The following is a 21467-nucleotide window of genomic DNA, read 5'->3' on the forward strand; positions in this document are numbered from 1 at the left end:
TGAATCCCTAGTCAGAAAAATGAACCCTTGTTAAGGTGGTAGCTGACCAAATATATGATACTTTCCAGATAAGAAAAGATGGAAAAGCAAATTAAAATGGACTTCATCAATTAAATCGCTTACATGTAATTATAATGGTATTAATGATAAGATTTCCATTCCAGGACCAAGGGAATTCTTCAGGCACAACTGGCCTTTCTTGAATTTCCAAGTCAGCCCATGGAGTCCCCTGTCCACCTCAGAAAGTAAACACAGACCAGCGGTTATACGGCCCTTGGCCTATTGCAAATACCATGTGATGAACTAAAACACTGCTCTTCGTTATTACTGAATCATTCTAAACCCATTAATATTTTTGGCATTTCCAACAAGGAAAATCTGAATGGTTGATTGGAAGCATCCTTTCAACCATCAAATCCTTCAGCAGAACTGAACTTCATTACAGACCCTTTACCTTTCCATGATTAAAAGCCTACCAAATATGAAAGGTCAGAAAGTCACATATTCACTGACTACAACCTGAAAGACAGACTATACAGCAGTGACCCAATATCCACAGTGATCTTAAACACTGACAGAGACAGAGTCCACTTGCTAGATCAAGCCTGAAACAAAAGAAATAAACTTTTCAAACTACAAAGAGTAGGCAACATTTGGGGATAAGAAGCTTATTAATAAAAATTATTAAACCCCTGGAACATAGAAACCTTTATCAAACTGCTCTGGATGACATCTCTGTTTGACCGGCAGGAGTTTTCATTTCCCTACCCATGTATGTCAGCTCTAAGTACAGTGCTTGGTAAATTATAGAAGCTCAAAAACATTTTTCAGTGAACGAATGATTGCAGGTACGAGTGAAAGAAGAATCTTAGTGATATAACACCCATTGGGGGTAAGGTGATCAGCACCCATCCTGTGGTTAGTTCAGCCAGGAGAGACTAGAGAAGAATCCTTAGGAGGCAATACAAAGTTGACAAGTGAACACACCTCACGAAAGCAACGCTACTTAAAGGCATCTCATTAACAAAAATAACCGCTACAGCATTCCACACCTAGAACTAAGAACATGGCCCTAAGAACACAGAGCTGAGCTCCTTGGAATAAGGGAGGGGAGAAGCATACGAACAGCGACAAGTTCCTGAGAATCTCGAATCTCAACATGCTGCCTCTGCCCAGGAGACAGAGCCCAGACCGCCATGTTGGCATCACCTGGTCTCCGAGCCTTACCTGTCTACAGAGACTACTCTGTTCTGGCATCTGGCAGAATTTTCTCCTTCTGAATGAAGGCGTGGTGTTTCCAAAAAGCTATCTGAAGCCATAGAGTGAAATGCCCATGTGCAATGACTGTTTCCTGCAGAACCTTTCATTTGGAGTCATCGGAAATGCAAGCCTGTGTGGCAAGGTGCGGCGGTCTGGCCCAGGACCCTCAGCAGCAGCCAGGGCCCTGCTGTCCCAGGGGATCCCACCAAACGTGCCTCTCTCCTGACTGAAGGAACTCACCGCAGTGCAGAATGTCTTCCCGAGCGGGACGCACTGTTGCCCACGGGGGAGGGCAGGTTGCCCCCTCGGTGCAGGTCCTCGATGGACCTACTCCAGGGCTTGGATTTGTCCACCGAGCTCTCCACAGTGCTTTCCACGCTTTCAAAGTCAAAACTAAAACATAGGAGAAATGCCACTGAAGATTCCCAAATTCACATTCACACAATACACACAGGCACATGCATAACTCACTCCTTCCTATTAGCCATCTGTACCTTAATATGAGTAGTCTTTGTAGACAAAGAAAACTAAAAAAGGAATACAGAAATATTTTCATGGACTCAGTGTTCGCTTTGAAAATGCAAAACGATTACTGCTGTACCAGACAAAAGAATAGCTGAACAGCAAAAATTAAATAATGATATATTATTTGTATTTCACTGTAAGGCTTGCTAACTTACCAATGGCTAACATTGCTGTGGTGGCGGGGGAGGGGAGGAGAAAAAAATCTTACAGCTGTCTTCATTTTGCTTTAACAAGTCAATATGTTAGGGTTATACTAATTTATTCCTACCCATCAATTTTCACTGAGCATTTTCTCCTAGTGTGTTGGCAAGTGTACTTTTCCAACCATATGTGATACATTACTTGCAAAGTTATGGATTTGCTTTGATTTTGGAATCTCTTCCCAATGCGGTGCTCTTTAAAGTAGGGCTGTTGTTTCCCTGACATTTTTTGAGGTTATTACTCATGTTAACCATGTTAGAATAAATGGCAAGTTAAGTTGCTCACTCTTGCATAATTTTAGGAACAAAGTTTTTAAACAGACTGGCCTTTGTGTTCTATGTATTCTCCCCTCCCAAAGTCAGCGGCTCTGCTTCCTCAAAAAATATTTTCTCAATTGTTTCTACCCCGAGTTCCACCAGCTAACACCTGATCAGAGAATAAACAAAAGGTGGCTCTAATTAATGCCATCTGGAAGATTTTGGAGGCTATCACAGAAGAAACGGCAACCATACATATTGGAAATAGCAAGTACGACTTTTTATCAAAAAGTAGGACTTTTTGCGCAAGTATGATTGCCAAAATAAAATATTTGCTGGGAACAGTCATCTGTAAACTAAGTGATGCTCTCTACCTATTAAATCCTAATCCTGATGGCAGAGACTAATGATGAATAAAGTCACTGAATAGGTCTGACAATTCTGCCAAGTCTCTGGATGCAGGAAGCAGTGCAAAACAGAAAAGAGGGAGAATTTAGTAATCAAACAGATTCTTAAGTTCTAAAAATAGAAGCCTACAATTGATATTGGAAAGGTAAGTCAATGGGCATCTGTCATTAACATCAAATCACTCTACAGCCCCCATATCGTTCAGCCAGTCAGAATTGCTATGCTCCTCTTAGCTGGTCCCCAAAACGCTGTCAGAGCAGAAACAGTAAACAGACCTGAGTGAAAGCTCCCATTTTAGGGATGGGCAGGAGCCTGCTTCACATTACATGGCTAGGAAATTGTCACATGCCAAGGAATACTAAGATATTTTTCAGTCCATTAGTTTCATTAAGGAACATAAACTATGTGTCTGTATATAATGTTTCATCTAATTAAAGCAAAGAAAGAAAAGAAAAGGAAAGAAAGAAAGAAGGAATGAAAAACAAAAAGCAACAAATGTAAAATTATTCCAAAAAAAAAAGGTAGAAGATTAGCTCTGAGCTGGCTGGACAGGGCACAGGGAAGGCCACTCAGGTGAGGCGTCCAAATCCCAACATGGTGCCGTGTTCTCATCTTTTGTTGGGTTTGATCTTATGCCATAGATGAAGAATTCCTGGGTGGCACTGCCTTTTCTTCATTTATTTGGGAAAGCTGTTCATGAGCTCTACTGTGATGTAGGTGAAGAGTTAGGTACAGCAAACATATACTACATAACAGGCCATTCTTTTCCATTACCACAACAAGGTAGTAGTATTTTGTTTTGTCATGTAATGTGAAGTAGAATGGAGATAGCAGTTTTTGACATAATTGAGATAGATAAGAAACCACCTTTGGGAGGTATGCTATAAAAACTAGGATTATATTTCAGAGGAAAATTTCTCAGGAAAATAAGTTGTCTTGCTTTTTCTTATTCTATTCCATTTTCTTATTCTATTCTATTCCACAAGAATTAGCAAAACTGAAACTAATCCAGTTAGTTTCAGTAAATAGTTTCTGCTTCCACAAGGTAGAAATAGTTAAGCTTTCTTTCTCACAGATTCTCAAGGAAGTGATGAGGACTGTAAGATAACAATCTGGGTGGGCCTTCAGGCTTCTTTGGAGAGAGAGGCAGTGTACAATAAGTTGCTGCTTTTAAGAAAGAGGTGAGGGGAAAAATATCACCTGGGCCAAAATGTATTCCAGTCAAATTAGAAGCACAGCATTATTTCCTCAATGTGTGTGTGAACGTATATCTGCGGATACTGGAATTTTTTTATTAAAGGAGGAAATATAGAGAAGAGAATGTCTCATTCAAATATACACTTTTCATTCCTGTTGTAAATCTTTCCAGAAGCCTGGCAAATGGGAGAACTTTATGAATTAACAAAAATAAAATTAGAAAAGCTTTTTTTTTTCCTGCTCTTCCCCAGTTTTTCCCCCTTTCCTTTATGAAGAGGAAGTCAAAACAATACAATTACATATAAAGTAAAAAGGCAAAGTCTCTTGTTTAGCCATTTCTCCAGCCCCACTGGCTTTGGTATCTATTTATGCAATCATTTTCTCTGAATTTGCTAGCACATACAATATGTGTGTGTGTGTGTGTGTGTGTGTGTGTGTGTGTGTGTGCGCGCACATGTGCGTGTATCGTGTATAATTTTTTTTAAATAAAAAGGGAGTCTCTCTTCTGCATCTTGCTTTACTCACTCAATAATAGATCATATACATCTTTCAATAACTGCTAGAGTATTCTCCCGTATGGATATATGTAACATGAGCACCAAAAAATGCACTTCTTTTTAAAATAAGGACTTCTCTAAGGATGATTTTTACTCCCCTATTTTATTTCTGCCCTAAAAGCATTTCTAATAACAATTTATGTGATTTGCTTTTAGTTACCTGAATAGAAACAAAGTTCCTTAAACCTTACCACATCTGCTTCTGGGTTTCTCCCCTCAGTGCAGTGTATAATTCTACCACTGACTTGCATCTTGTGTGACCACATAAAATTCAAAAGCAAACAAGCCAAGCTTCACTTACGTTACTGCGTACTGCGCAAATGACAGGTATTCCACTAGGACATCAAGACCTTTGTTTTCTTCATTCAGAAACTCTCTGACCCATCTGTTGAGAAATAAAAAAATCATTGCAGATGTTCATCACATGCTCTGCCATGAAAGGATACAGTGAAACCTTTTGCTTTTCCACCAGAAACATTCACTGCCTGAAAGGAAATATGGAGTAAGGTCTAGACTCTAGCACATGACGTAGGAGCTTTTAGATATAGCAACTAAGAAAGCCACAACATTTCAATGTGTGAGACAAGAGGCCAAAAGAGATACACGTGCCTTCCTTGCATTTTAGTGCTTAGGAAACAATCTATGAGATTTTCTTTCTACAAAAAGGAACTTACTAAATGTACTTTTTCTACTACAATTGATCCTCATCCTGCTTGTTAAGGGAGCCACGTGTGCGTAGGGAATGAGGCAGGCAGGGGACATGACGACATAACTACTCAAATCCAGGCGTGATTCCAAATCCACGTTTAAGTCCTTCTTGGCCCGCCGAGCTGTAGAAAACACTAAACTAGCCAATGAGAGACCAGCGTTTATGGGCTTCTGGAAATTCAATAGGGATAATGACTTGCTTAATTTTTTCCATGAATGGTTAAAGCCATTTAAAAAGTTGCAGGCACCGCATACCATCATCAAAGCCGAAACAGAACAAGTACCAGGCTTTTTAAGATTCACTTTAAAATACCACCACCTTGCATTTGAATGGTGGGTTTGAATGCAGTTCACTGAGAATGTTTACACTATTTTATTTGCACTTCCTAATAACTCCTAGAGATGAAGTAGAGTGGTCAAACAGAAACTTCAGCATGGAGGAGAAGCACCTGTTACCCCACATTACAGATTTCCTCCTGGGATTCGTCTTCAAAAAATGGGTGATACCTGATGAAGCCTTCACTGGGTTTGAAATCCCAACAAATAATACCTGAAAAGGTCTGCTACCATCACAGAAAGGACACCTGAGGTACACCTGCCAAATGCATTCCAAATGGTTGCCTTCCTCCACAAATACCAACCCAAAAAAAGGTCCAGACACAATAGCTACCGACAGAAGCCAGTTTTGTGAGCTGTTAGAACAAGAGGAGGACAATCTTACGTGTGTCCCTAAAGGTACGCAGCCCCTGGCCATCTCTGTCTTACAGGATGAAAAAAATCTGGTGGATTCAGGATGCCTATTTCTTAATTCAGTTTTGGGGTGTTTTTACTTTGTGTCTAGTTTTGCCCTCAAGCTCACTCCTTCTCGTCCTGTCATCGCCATGATGCAAACTCAAGTTTGCAGGTAGTTCCAGGAGGCAGCATGGTGGGAAAAGTTGACAGCTTGTCTTGCATCTTCCCCCAGGTGCATCAGGCAGGCTATCACAAAACGTATGCACTTAACACAGCTGCATGTAAGCAAATAACATTTAATTTGAAAGAGACCTGGAGTGGCAACATTAGCGGAGGAAACACCGCCGCTGGGTCTCCCAAAGTGGCTTTGTTATGATATTGACCAAAACGCACAATGCTGGCTCCGGGTCAGGCTGAAGCGTCATTTCAAAACTGCCACGTGGCATCTGCTCCTAAATACTTATTTTCATTTGAATTATTTTAATTACTCTCCATGCAGCCATGTCTCAGGAGACATTGGACATTTTTGAGTGCTGATAACTAGAAGCTTAGAAATACTAAAATACTCCTTTTTCTTTTTACTACTGGTAAGGACACTAAAGAAAGGCTGGGACTCACTATGAAAATGAGATGACTAGCTGCTCTGATAATTCAAGCCCCTTAGCTTCTCACAGGCCTCCCACCGGGTCTGGCCTGTGGGCTCTGGCTGCATGATTTAAACTGCCCCTGGCGGTGGGTATGCAGCAGGGATCCCACAGCTGGGCATGGGGGTCGTCTTTATAATATGAAAAGCCACAGGGTTCGGTGTTGTCAGGGCAGTCTCATTTCTACATTAGTCTATCTTAGTGGCACATAAGAAGACTCTAATTTAGGAGTTGAGAAAAACAGCCATCGTCATTCCTTCTGGTTGGTTTTCCAGACACTGACTCTAAAAAGTAGAGACGGTCCAAGAGGCCCTGTCATTCTCTCAACCACTAGCACCCCACCTCACTTAGGAAGTTCAGTCACCTATATTTTTAAAAAGTGGGGGGAGGAAGGATGGATGGAAGAGCAGGAGGAAGGATTGGAAACAAGAGTACAGCCAGAGCTACAATTCTCTTGACTCAAAATGCTAATAAGCATATATTTTGATAGAGAGATAAAGACTCTTAATTAGCTGCTCTCATTTCAATTCAATGCCCTTATGGATACCCCATCCCCACTTGCTGACTCTGAAAGAAAGGGCCTTAAAAACCATATTCAAAGTGAGAGGCAGGAGCCAGCTGCTTAGTTCTCCCAAAAACCACCTGCAGTGTAACATGCCCTGCCTCGGAGAGGTTTAATCTCATGCAGTTAACCTCCTTCTCTAAGTAAAGAGATCTTCCTTGGGTCTTTGATTTGACTCAGACACCCCTAGGTGATTTAGGTAAGAGTAAGATAAAAATATCTGGTTGACCACCTTATGCCCTTTGTCAAATGGTATCAGGTTAACAAAGTCATTTCAGCAAAAAGGCTGTGGATTATAAGAGGAAACAGCCTTCACTTTTTCCCCCATCCCCTCAATCCCTGTCACTTCCACTCTTGGGATATTCTGTATGGGAGAGAACAGGAGTTAGAGTGAACCTCTGTGGAAATGAAACAATAGGGAAAGAAAATAGGTAAAGATGCAAAAAGGGCAACTTTCAAAGCAGTATCTAGAATCTAAAGGCATAAAACAACACGGCTGCCCCACTTTGCAGATTTATGTGTATGATCATGCAATAATGTACATTTAGGGTTCCTCCAGTAGATTATTTCCATTTTCACCTCTGTGCATGCTACACCCACTTTTTTATATATTGCCAATATGTAAACAGTTTCAAACTGGATGATTATAGGTTTTGGAAAGTGGAATGATTTCTCACTCTGACAGTCTGCCATCACTTCCCGAGTACCTCATAGAGTTGATGTAATTACCATATGCTGTACATTTGAATCAAGCCAATTCCAAATCAGCTGCTCAGGAGCTAGAAGAGACAGTGATGACTGAAATACAGCTCTGGAAAATGTCTTATTCAAGGAAGGGATCTAAAGGCAGATACCAATAGGTACTGTTTTATTACAGACAGGTCAAAGCTTTGTTTCAGAGTTGCTATTCTTTTTTCCTCTCTGCCCGAAAATCTGAGAATCTCATTGTTCTCCTGTAGAAAATGAAGTCTCAAGAGATCTTTTTTGGCTTTAAATTCCTAAGATCAAAATTCCAAAGACACACAAGATAAAGGACCAGATGGTGAGTTTCCTTTGCCAGCCTTCTTTAGAGAGGTGCTATACAGAGAGGCAGCGGGAGGTGCAGTGGCTGAAAAATCATGACAAGAATGATGAGAAGCAAGGGACTGAAGGTAAGCAAGACCCGGATTCACCACACGCTACCAAATCTATTCTGTGAGCCAGAGACACACATTGGTGCTCAGGGTGCCATCCATACACACCACCAGGGGACCCTGAGACCCTCTCAGGAGTTTGTGGAGTTAGAACTGTTTTCATAAAAATATTAAGACAGTGGTTGCTTTTGACTGTGCCGACACCTTCACTGATGGTACAAAAGAAATCGTGGCCCAAACTGCTGCCACCGAAGAATACTTCGGTGTATGTATGCTTCACCCTGGGTGTTCAGGAGGGAGAAGAAGTCAGCGTCACTTCAAACTATCTTTAGGGAAGCTTGAAGGTGAAAATTACTGCTTTCAGTAAAGCTTGCTCTTTGAGTGTACATCTTTTTCATTTTCTGGGTGACAAAATGGGAGGCCACAGAGAGCACCTCTGCTTTCTACCCATGCACCGCGGCTTTCTTGGGGAAAAGCAGTTGTGCACTTGTTCAAGTTATGAACTGGACTAGTCACTTTTTTACAAGAAATGTAAAGTGATTGACAAACTATGTTTTTTTCTGCCTGAGGCATCTGTCAGGTATTTTCTCAAAAGTAAATGAAGGAAGTCTGTCATTTCCAGGAAAACAACTGACAGTATTGTGTTGTCAGTGATAAAATTTGAGCCTTCAAACAAAAAAGCAGAATATTGGAACACGTATATTCACCACCATGAGCTTGACAGCTTCCCAATACTGAACGTATACTGTGATGACACCGGTGACTATTAACAACTGTGATTGTTTTTTATATTGCGGAATAAAATGTGTCGATCTTTAAAACATCAGAATAACTTGGTGAAACAGTATTTTCCAAATGACTAATTCATGATGTTACCCAAAATTACACATGGGTAAAAAGAATGGTTCAAAGTGCAAGACAGCACAGAGGATTTTAGTATAACAGAGTGTGAAAAGCTCATGGAGTTTCAGATTCCACATTGCAATTACCTTGAGAAATTGCCACTTCTTAAAGATTGGAGTAATATCAAAGAATATCCAATTATCTGAAAAAGGTTATTAAAAAACTCCTTTTTTTCCAAGTGCATATGTATGTGTAAGGCCAGGTTTTCTTCAAATATATTAAGAACATATTGCAAAAAACAATGTAAACAAAGATATCAGAATCCAGCTGACTTCTCTTAATCAGGCATCACAGAAATTTGTAATATTGTGTATCAATGCCACTCTTGTCACTAACTTTTTCTTTTTGCTTTGGAAAACAGTTATTTTTCATGAAATACATTATTTGTGCAATGTTTATTATTTTATACTTATGCATTAAATTTTCATTTTAAAATGAATATGAATTCTTACTAAACATATTTAAAGTCAGTTTAAATTTCCATTATGGTAAACAGTGATAGATAAAACCCACATAAACAAAAGCTTATGGGGTTCAAAATAATTTAAGAGAGTAAAGGAGTCCTGAAATCAAAAAATTTGAGAACCACAGATTTAGGTAACAGGCTTTAGATGTGGATAGACTCACATCTCAGTGCTTGTAAGTTGCGTGGACTTGAGCAAGATACTTAATAGCTCTGTTTCCCCATCTATAAAATGGGGATTCAGAGGTAAAGCACAATAATAAAAAGATTCCCACAGGAAACAAATAACATTTAATGCACTTAATACAATGCTCATGACAAAATGATTATGATCTTGAGGATTTCCAAAAAGCTGAACCTAATGAATTAATCATAGAGTAACAGCTTGATACACATACTCCCAGCGCGTTGCCTACCTGTTAGAACCAGCCTCAGTTATTTTTCCCTCTTGCTGCGGGGCTCAGTCACCACTGCTTCACAGAGAAACCTCAAGTCCAGGAAGAAAGACATTGCCTGAGCGCATTGTTCCCCACTCCTTCCTCTGTCTACAAACCTCCTCCTCCCCCTGCCAGATTGCAAATTCCTCCTGTGACCTCATGCCTATTCTCCCAACTCCCTCTCTCAGAGGAGATAAAGTGAAAGGAACATCTTTCAGAACTTCTATGACCTTGCACTCAGGATAAAAAGTAATTTTCCATCACAATAGAGAATGTTTACTAAAATAAATGACCTGCAAAGAGAGACAACTTACACCTCAGTGCCATGGACTAAAGCCCATAAATCTACCCAGCTCACCGCCACCACCACCACTCCAATCGTATCCCCCTCACATCCAAATTATCATGATATTTGCCTCCTGACACTGCACAGTCAACATGTTCTAACAGGACATGGCTCCTTTCAAGGCTATTTCTAAATCATTTCATGGGCTTGAATAACTCTCAATCCAATTCTTCTCTATTACTATAGTTCCTAAGAGTAAGTGATGAGATTATTTCTAGTCCAATGCTTATTGCAATCTGACTCAAAGAAAATTAATTTTCTTTCTCAGAAGCCTGCCCAATTTATAGAGTTTTAGACTTATATCAAAACTCAGAACAAACTCTTTGCTTGACAAAGCTGTAGCTTGGAATGTGATTTCAGCAAAGCCCCAGAATTTAACCTTAAAATGTAAGTGTGCACCAAGAATAATTTTTTCAAGACAAGTACATTTGAAACGTAATTCTTCCTTTTAATTTATGGGAATCACAATCCCCAAGGTGTCAGGGGTCACACTGGATAGAAAAAGTAACATTCTCTGTATGGAATTCCTTACGGCTATATTACATATTATTATGGAATTATTAAATATAATATTTTCAATAAGTATAACAAATAACAGGTATAAAAATATATTAATTCCTGTGTATTAGACTCAGTGTTAGGTCTTTTATAAATTATCTCAACAACATTCAATTATCTCTAACAACATTCCTATGGGGTAAATACTAGCTTCATTTTATAAATGAGAAGTTAACTTAAGTCACATGGTTAGTAAGTAGAGAGTTTATGTAACTTATCTAAGCTCAAATAACTAATAAGGGGCCTGACAAAAAACTGAACCAATATCTTTCAATAAAGTAGACAAATGGGCACCCAAGTACCTTCCTATTTTTGTACCTCAAATAATGCAATAAATCTACGGATCTTATCATAGCACTTTGCATTCCATACTGTAGTAATTGATTATTTCCCATTACTGAGTAATTTTTCAGATTTCCCAAATGAGGTCAAGCCAGTTAGTTTCCATACTGAAGTGTCCAGTTAAGGTTTGGGTTTTCAAGACAGTTAAGAGAGGTCAACATCCGGGTGTGTGGTCCCATGCCATATGAAGGTTATGTTAGTAACTGGTTGTACATAACAATGGTGTGCTACCATGAATTTTTCTGCTACTCAAGCCAAACCTTTCAGAGTGTCTCACATGGGTGGCAGACAAGGGAAAACTTCAGCTGGTAAAGATGAAAGAAACAGAAGAATCTGACAACATACCTACAGTATCCTAACACCAAACCATTCCAACGGCTTACAGATTTGCACTGGCTTCCGCACAATCAGGGGTCTCCTATTCCACCAACTGTGTATTGGAAATGATTGTCTTACTTTGGTATTTGATGGTCAATTTCACATTAGTTCAGCAGCCCAAAGAAATGCTTTTCGACAATTTGTAGAAATCCTGGCTACAGCTCATTCTACCATTTTCAGTCAAGAAGTGCCAACAATACAGGGTTGGATCTTACCAAATGGAATCTGATTCTTGAGCCACAATACTGGAAAGTTTTTTAATTTCTTAAGCCTGGATGTCCAACTGTATTAAAATACCACCACTTTCATCCCCCAAAGACAAGCTTCATGCTTTGATCCCAGAGCCCTCATTATCTTATTTCCTTTCAGGGGAAAAGCTGCCAGATTAGGCTATATAAGAAAAAGAACATAGCATTTGGAACCAAAGCACCTGGGGCTCTACAGCTGTAGACTTTGTGAGAGTCTTCTCTGGTCCTTAATTCTTTTAATCTGTAAAATAAGGGACTAGGCAATCCTTAATTTCCCTTAGAGTTCTCATATGATTCCATAATCCATTGTTCTATAACCTACTTTCTGGGGCAAAGGTGACTGTCAACTTTGGGTCAGAATCAGTTCATTTTCGAAATATTTCATTCTCAAAGTGCCAAATGTGCAAAGTTACCCTTTAGGAAATGAACATTCTTCAAGATCCATCACCTATAAATTCACCTTGTGTTTCTGCAATTTAAAAAAGCTTCTTCTGAAATAACTGTGGAAATTAACCATTTGAATTGCTTATACCAAACAGTCTGAAGTAGAAGTAAACTTATTTACGTAATATATTTTTACAGAATACTCTATACAACTATAGTATGATACACATGCAAAATTTCATTTCCAAGACCTGCAAAGAATGCCATAGGGGAAAATCTGAAAAGATCCAAAGTCTATAGTGTTTTCATTGTATTAACTCAAAGAATCAAAGCCCCAAGGGGTTAAATAACTTGCTGAGCATTAAACAGTTACCTTAGGGAGGTACAAAATAGGCTGTGAAATAAGATACCTGGCATTGCCCTGCATTGGAGGTAAACCATTTTATTTTAAGATACTATACAATTACACTACCCCAAAAGTAAGGGAAAATGTAATAAAGTTTAACTGCTTGAGGCAAAGCAACCATGTTGCTGCACGAAAAACTTTCAAAAATGCTTAGTGCAGCAATTTCCCAAACTTTATTTCCCAGACTGGATTTACACGTCATGGGCCCTCAAATTTGGGGGTGCAGGCAGAAGAAACTCAGAACAAGGTCTCTGAGTGCAGGGAGGTGTATTAGGTGACATCACTCCAGCCTCTGTTCCCTTCTGGCCAGGGAATTGAGGAAAGGAGAATGAAGCAGCTTCAAGTGACCAGGTTGGAGAATTCTAGAGAAGGCTTGGAGATCTTCCAGGATCTCACTCTACGTTATTGGTAGAGTAACTCCACATTGCTCCACAAGTCAGGGGTTCCTGATTGGCCAGGGAATTGTCAGGCACAGGAGAGAAAGGACTTACCACTGCATCCAAGCAAAGTTAAGTTTTACAATTGTTGTAAATATACCAAATCAAGGACTGTCTGTCTTCCTTCTACTGATTCTTGTACAATGAGTAATTCATTCCACCCATCTAAACCTCGGTCTCTCATCTTATAATCAACATTAAAGGAATCTTCTTTCTTTGGATATGATTCAGTCACTTTGTAAACTGTCTAAAATCCATAGAGCTAAAATGTTAACAGGGCACACTTACCCAATATGGTTGGTTCTTAAAGAAATTTCCAGTTCTCTTAGGACTTGGGTGGATTCTTGAACACGCCGTCTGAATTTCTATAATTCAAGGACACATATTCTCACAAAACATATTTTAGCAACTGCTATAACTGCATCTTACTTGTAATAACTTTGACAGAAAATGAAAATATCTCTGCTTCTAAAGTGGGTTTCTTTCACATTTCTTTTTTGCAAAGCACACAGATTTTTCTCATCATGAAAATCAGCTTTTGCAAAAAGACTGAGAAAAATTACTGATTTCACATGCTAAATGTCTTTGATTTTTTTTCCCTACCCCACAGTACAACAATATTCACAATATGTCTAAGCATCTGGGTCCCTGAGACCACCCCAGTTTCAATGACTCATTAGGACTCAGCATACAGTTGTCCCTACGACTAGCATTTATTACAGCAAAAAGATACGAGACACAATCAGCAAAGGGAAAAGGAGCATGGGGTAAAGTCCGGAGAAAGGCAGATACAAGTTTCTAAGCATCTTCTCCCAGAGAAGCCACAAACGACAATATTTGTTGTCTAATCAGAGAAGCTCATTAGAGATTCAGTGCCCAGGTTTTCTCGTGGGGGCTGGTCACTAAGGAACTCCCTGCCTAGTACATACCAAAAGTCCAGCCTCCTAGAAGGAAACCAGGCATTCAACATAAACCATACTGTTAGCATCAACAGTCTAGGCACCGTGAGTCGTCTGGATCAGGAAATGATGGGACGTCTCCTGAAACCCAAGTTCCCAAGCTGCCAGCCTTGTAAGCAGGCCCTTCTAAGGCAGCAGCCTCAGACCTGCTATGTTAATTCTTTTCTGCAAGACCGAACTCTTTCCAAAACATGAACATTCAGAGCTCTCTGCCCACAAGCCTCCCCTTGGAAGGCCCCTTCCCCGAAGCACCTCCCTCATGCCCTGGACTATTAAAATCCCACCTAACCATCCACAAAGGCCTCAGGTCTCTCCTTCTCCAAGGAATCCTCCTCTGGTAGTAGATGTACTTACTCTCTATCCTCTAGACTCAAAATAATCTCCGAGATATACTGAACTGCACCGTATATCAGTTCTTGGGTACAATTTCCTACAGAAACATTCATATACAGTAACCAAAGCCTCAGGCCGCTCTGGGGCAAGGCCACTGGCGTGCAGTGCCTTCCGAGAGGGGCTCTACGCCATCTGTGCTGCAGACCCAACCCACCCTCACGTTACTGTTTTCAGGAAAAGGCTTTGAGAATCCTGGCCCAGGACATCAGGGATCCTTCTCTGCTGCTACAGCTGCAGTGCAAGTAGGACCACCCTGCCCCACAGACAAGGACCTCAGAGGACAGACAGGAGGGGGAGAATTCCAGGACGTGGGGTGGGGAGAGCCACCCCATGCCATCGTGGCCCTGGTGCCCCACTAGAGGCCAGAAGCCTGTCAGCAGCAGCAGGCTCCTGCTGCCCTCTTCCCTTCTGAGGGGCCTTGGCTTCTCCCCCGGGCCCCGAGCAAGCGCAGTTTCCTCCTGACTCTCACTTCTCAAGCATCCCAAAGGCTTTCTCAGGTGCTTAGAATCCAGGTACAGGGCTGTGTGAAATTCCGCCCCAACGCAACGGAAAAAGAGAGCCTCCATCCCCTCTCAAGAAAGGCTTAAGACAGGCAGAGGCATCTGTAGTGTAGCAGGACACCCAAGCCCAGAGCTTCCTGGAGAGTTCCCGGCACCGCTGTGTGCTGATGAGGAAGGGCCTGTGGCCACACAGCTGAGAAAACCATTTCCAGGTGTGCTGGCTGCTCCGGAGGGGCCGATCCCATGGAGGGGCCATTCCCATGTCAGAGTTCCAGGTCCTGGGCTGTCTGCACATGTGGCCTTTAGAAAAAAACTCAGCACTGCTAGCTATGCATTTTGCACAGTATGCCTCGTTCCTGCAGCCTTCGCCGGTCCCCTGACTCTGCCTTATGCCTCCTCAGGGAAAGGTCATCCCTTACATAGAGCAGCAGCCACAAGAGCACCCTGTGTGACACCAAGGACACAACAGAGCATACAAGAACATCTGCTGAAGGACGAAGAAGCAAAACAAAACGACTCAATCAAAACACTGTGAGATAACAGGAATGGCAACAGCAGATAACACTGAGCAGGCATTTACCGGGGTGGACACCACCCTTCACAACTGCGTGATAGTGATAACCGAGGTAAAACTAAACTGGCTGTACTCCTGGAGTATACGCTCTCAGGAACTCGGCCATTTTCAGCGGAACTCAACTACAGAGAAGCCTCGCTAACACATAAACAACCAGCACAAACACTTGCTCCTCTACGATGTGTGCAGAATGCTGTAAAACACTTCAAAGGGAAATTGCCTGCCTGTGGGGACCAGCAAAAGGAGCTGGGTACCACCCATCACCAGTCCCCACCATTCTCCATCAGAGGCAGGCCCGTGGAAGCGTCTGCAGACGCAGCTGAGCCCCACAGCCCCACACAGGCTTCATCTCATAACGGCAGGGCCTGCAGAGGACCAGACCCCTCTCTTCGTGGTTGGCAGCCTTTTTCCAAGCCAGACACGGGTGCATCCCCCCACAGCCCAGACTAAGGACCACCTGGCATTAAATGAGGTTCTGGTTTGGAGATTTTGGTCTCAGAGATATCCAATTTAGACCCTGCCCTGCCCTACGGGTTTCATTTAAAACTATGTAGAGGAAAAATATAAATAGAATATGCTTAAGAAACATTGTTTTAGAAGACAGTATATTAAGTATCTTCTATTCAGTGGGGACCAAAGATTAATGAATGAGTATTTGAAGACTCCAGATGCAGTTAAGGGAAGACTCCTCAGCCCAGACTGTCTGGCTAAAAGCCCTGATTGGAAATCTTATTTCCACCCCCCTCACCATAATATAGCTGAGAATCTTAAAACTCATTTTAACTGCAAGCTATGCCTATTCTTTTTTTCCAAGCTTTAGCATGACAATTACGTTGATTGGAACAGATCATTTTCTGCTACCAGCTCCGACAGAAATCTTACTAAAGCAGGGTGGTTGATCCAACATCCATTTCAAATTTTTTTCTGAGCTGAATGATTGATCCTGCAAGCCAGGCACAAACCCAACAAGGCCATTCAGGTGAAAACACTGTCTGGGGCAGAGGCTTGAGGAAAGAAGGGCAGCCCAAAAAGACAGCTTTCGTCTTGGGCTTCTTTATTAAGTTATTTTCAAGGAAGCAAAACAGTTTCTGAGCAGCATCCTTGTCATTTGTCTGACATTCTTTGCTTTAACCCAAGAATAACTGTTCCAAAGGAGAACTGGGACTGTGTCCAGGGAAATGCAGATCTTCCCTCCAGGCCTCTCCTCCTTACGGGGCTTGGGGCTGAAGCCTAAGAAGCACTCTACAGGAGTTTGCGTATATTCTCCTTCAAGAATTTGACCAAAGTTGAGAGAACTGTTTGGGGGTAGACGTGCTCTGTACGAGGGGCACGCTGTCTTGTGTACAAACACAGACATTCCGGCCATACTCAGCTTGGGGTTAGCATGCCTAATGCAGGGCCTGAGCCAGCCAGCCTGCAGGTTTACAAGGTCAGGGAATTCTGAAAATATTTCTAATACAGACTCTTGCTGTCCCTTGTGCAAAGATGCAGCCCAGAAAACCACCTGGCTGCTTCTGAACTGTGTCTGTACGGGTGTGCCTTCACTTACCCTTTCTAATTTGGGAACAAGAAAGAAACCAACAAGAATTAATAGGCAGCTGTCTCATTTAGGGGGGCTGACAGATCACATTAAAAAAGGAAACACATGTGTGCCATGTTTGTGAGCCGGGAAATATCACGACACTTTGACAGGTACGTTTTTAGAAGAGGAGGCTGTGCCACATTCAAGTCAGCTGCGGCATCTGGCCAGCAGCAAAGGTCTCCCGCCCATGGCCATGATCACTCGTAGATCTTATTTCCTCTTGTCTACAGGACGGGGGGCCAGGAAACTTCCAAAAGGAAATAATAGCTGTTCTCTTTTGTTTCTTTGTTTGTTCGTTTGTTTGTTTTCTGATGGAGGGAGAGGGGTTAGAGTGGAAGCAGAAGGAGATTATTAAAAAATATATAGCTATATGAGAGCCAAGAGCCTTGGAAACAGTAGCTAACCAGGAAAAATGTGCCTTTCTTCTTTCAGAAGTCACATACTGAAACAACAGAGAGAATTCAGCTCAAGGTATTTTCGCTGCAGCCTCGAGAGCAGGAGCTGTGGAAGGTCAACCGAAAAGCAAGTGCTCTCTGGCGGGGAGCCCCTTTACCGGCGTTACCAAGGATAGCTCTGCCCGAGACATCCCAGGACTGACCCAGGCCGCGGAGCCGTGCCAGGCAACAGGTCTGACCAAGGGCATCAGTTTAAGCCAACTGTGTGTGGCTGCACAGAACAAGGCTTGTTTGTAAGAGGAGAGGGTCCACTAAGGATGGAATCAGCTGTATTCTCCTTAGCTTCTTGGGGCCGCGTGTGGGGGGCAGGGTTGGGCTGGGGGAAGTTGTTAAAAGCATCAACACAGGATATGGGCGCACAGCTGGGATGACAAAGCCCCAGTGATTTTGCAAGGTCTCTGGAAATCCACCAAGGCATGAAAGACAAGTATTCCCTCTGCGAGGCCTGCCTCTTCTAGGGGCCTGGGCATCTCTGGACTGGCCTCCCTGCTGCCCTGTGTGATCAGAAATGGAGGCAACTGAACCACCACCAGAGGTACGTGACTCCCATCCCAGAAAGTACTTCTAAGTACATCGCCATACAAAACGGGGGGCTTTTTCCCTTGTCTTCTTCTGTCGTTCACCTCCCAAGGGTGCTTTCCTGGAGGCTCTGGCAGAGGCTCTAACACAGAGGAAGGAAGGTCTCCTTCAATGCAGGAGGAGGATTCTATGAGCTAACTAGGAAGTGACAACAAAGAGAGGAAACAATTCCATCTTACCTTCCTGGTTACAGCTGGATCCAGATAGCCTTTGAGCTTTTGAATGTATGTATGGGGAGGGTTCTTCACCTGGAATCGTTCCTGCAAAAAGCACAATAAAGTAAAAAGCACGAAAGCTATGAAGGCATGATGGTCAGCTGGATTCGAACAGATTCACTGCTGATCCGAGGCTGAAACACATCCACAGTATGAATGGAGCCGTGCCATTGATCAGCATGTACCAATGGTTTTGAATATTGTTATCCTTTCTTTGTGGAGGAGGAAACTAAAGCTCAGAGAAATGAAGTGGTTCCCTTTGGTGACACAGCCAGTCAGTGACACAAATGGATTCACACTCACTATAGAGTCTGTACTGCATTCTCTGTCAGGCTCTGCAGCTCTCATTCCAGGAATAATGCTCTGCCTGGCCTGTATCTGGGGCCTCTGTTAGCAGATCTTTGGTCTATTACATAATTTTTAGAATATCTTCAATGTTGGTAAATCTTTTTCTTTTTCATCTTCTCTCTGAAAATACCAAAAACTTGACTCAAACTGGATAAAGCTAATTTGTTTCAAAAACAAGACCACAGTACGTATTTGTATGTAGACATATGCATGTGTGTGATCAATAATGGATTCCTAAAGCAGTTCTAAATTAGGATACCCAAAATATTTGAGCAAAGGCAAGTCATTGAAATAAGCACATACATATATAATGTGTATATATGTAGATGTTATATAATTATAATGTGTATTACACAGACACACACACTACACATCCCAAAGTGATATATGAATGTAAGTCTGGGGTGGGGCCTGGGAATCTGCATTTCAAAAACAAGTCTTTGTGCTAATGCTGTGGGTGGAGGGATCACACTTTGAGAAATTCATGCCCATGAGTGTCAGGCTTAATAGGCCGTAATATCCAAAGCAGCATAATAAGCACTAGTTAAAACTGAGTAAAACCCAAATGCCCACAAACTACAGAATGGAAAGTACTCGTAACTTGTTCATACAATGATATACTATATTCCAATTAAAATCAACAGACAGTACTGCATGCTCCTACATGCCTGGATCTTAAAACCTGATGTGTGTCAAAAGAACACAAGATTTCATTTACGTGGACTTACAAAATGGGCAAAGTTAAAACTTTAATGGTTAGGGACACACACATAGGTGGTTTCATTTATTTATACATACACTCATACCATAAAGAGAGAACAAATGGGTGAGGGGGAGACAGAGGGAAAGACGGTTAGCATAAAAATGATGGAGGACTGAGGTGGGGGAATGGAAACGCAGTGTGATCCTGAGGCCAGCAACCTTCATTTCTGCACCCAAGCAACAGTTCCACAGGTGTAGGCTCTCTCTTACTTATCATGCTGTCCTTAGTTTCACAACCTTTTCTGTACATGTGCTATATTTCACACACATAAAGTGTACATAAATCTAAAAGGAAAAACAAAGATTCACCCTGAAATCAGGACAATTTTTATCAGGTTCTCTTCTACCTACAACCAGAAAGCTGTTTTCCTAGTAATTCTTTTCCACCTGGTTATTGCTAATGCCACAATGGAATGTTTCAGTATTTCACAACACTGACAATTGGCCAGCATGCTTAAGCATTTGTTTATCCCATATAAACTTGTATTCTACAACACAGAGAAACACAACATTCTTCCTGGTCCAGTCCACTCAAGTTGTGTTTGACGACAGATTTAGAAATGCTAAAGACCATTTTACTTTTCAAAAAGATCATCTTATTAGTCAAAATATGTATTTCACTATTGTTTAATGCTTTAATATAGAAGGAAGTGGCTGCAGTGAGACTCATATTGCTATTTCCCCTTTATTTAAAAACAATTAGGGTGAATATATAGTATATGGACTCTTACCTCAACAAAGCTGTTACAAAAAAGATCAGCATATTGTTTCTAGTCATGCCTCCAAATTTTCTACCCTGAGATCAATTTCTAAATAAAAATTTGCAAGTATTTTATATCTCTAGTGCCTTCAGCATGTCTATAAGGCCCTACTGCTTTTCTTTTTTTTTTTTAATCACCATCACTTCATTAAGAGATCAGAAAGGATCAAACTACCACAGGGTTTTATCAGTACCCAGCTGAGGGCTAAAATAATCACAAAAAGCTCCAGAAAATGAGCTGATACCATCTAGAAACCAGTTATTATTTCCAACCTGTGCATGACAACAGCTGATGCAAGAGATAGATGAGGATGGAAATAAAACTTCCGCTTTTTAATAACACAATCCAATTATCCAAATTATTAAAAATCCTATGACCAGTGACAGCTCCACTGTGCTCCCTTCTGCTAGAGCAAACACCACCTACTCGAAATACAAGGTGCCTATCACATGAAACTCAACTAGGTTTAACTCTGGCTAATGTAGTATTTGCTTGAGGACCTAAAATTTGTATCTATGGAAAGTTACTGAGAAACTTCTAATGTCTGTGCTTTTAGACAATGTCTTCACACCAGAAGAGCCACATTTATTCCTTTAAAATTACAAAATCTGATTGAGTAGCCATTACAACACATTGGCATTCACTTCATTAGTGAATCTCATTTTTGATACTCAATAAATGAAGCTTTCTCCATTTCCTCCTTAAGACTGCGGTGACCCAAAAAGGCTTTCTCAAATACACACATTTACTGGTCCTGTAAATATTTCCTTAGAGTATTCCCCTGAAATTATGGACAAGATCTAAACTGAATATACTCATACTTTTTCAAATGTGCTTAAGCATTTGCTATTGTTGCAGTCACATTTTTCACTTGAGTAACTTACTAAAAATGTATTTCCAAGAAACAGAAAATGAAGAAGACTGATGATTTAAAACACAATTAGTCTACATTATACCTGCTTCTCTAAAAATTCAGCCTACATCCAAATAAAGCTGTTACAGAATACAAATCATTTTCCGAAAACTTGGGGTTATTTGTCTAATCTCAGAAGAAGCTACTGTTTAGTTATAAATCCACCATCTGGCTCAACAAACCTCTTTTTGTCTGTCTCCAATACGACCATTTGGACAATAGAAACATTTGGGGAATACACTGGAGAATGTCAGTACTTTGCCAAAACACATTTATTTTGAAGGACTTCGGATGAATTGTTGGCATTCATTTAAATTAATTAATTTTTTTCTCTAAATAC

General features: G+C 41.2%; 1 protein-coding gene across 9 annotated transcripts in view; it reads right to left on the reverse strand.

The window, feature by feature from the left end:
• The window catches only part of FMNL2 (formin like 2), a 289350-nt gene that overhangs the window by 78650 nt on the left and 189233 nt on the right, over positions 1-21467 (reverse strand). For 8 of the 9 annotated variants that reach the window (XM_057505574.1, XM_057505577.1, XM_036928268.2 and 5 more), the window contains exons 3-6: positions 18308-18388; positions 13375-13451; positions 4707-4790; positions 1501-1653 (exon numbers count right to left, since the gene is read on the reverse strand). In XM_057505574.1, coding sequence (XP_057361557.1) covers positions 1501-1653; positions 4707-4790; positions 13375-13451; positions 18308-18388 — 395 coding nt within the window. The remainder of the gene's footprint in view (positions 1-1500; positions 1654-4706; positions 4791-13374; positions 13452-18307; positions 18389-21467) is intronic. The other variant, XM_057505579.1, reaches the window with a different exon arrangement.

Source organism: Manis pentadactyla, chromosome 8 (assembly GCF_030020395.1).
Source record: "Manis pentadactyla isolate mManPen7 chromosome 8, mManPen7.hap1, whole genome shotgun sequence".
In the NCBI taxonomy this organism is placed as follows: domain Eukaryota; kingdom Metazoa; phylum Chordata; class Mammalia; order Pholidota; family Manidae; genus Manis; species Manis pentadactyla.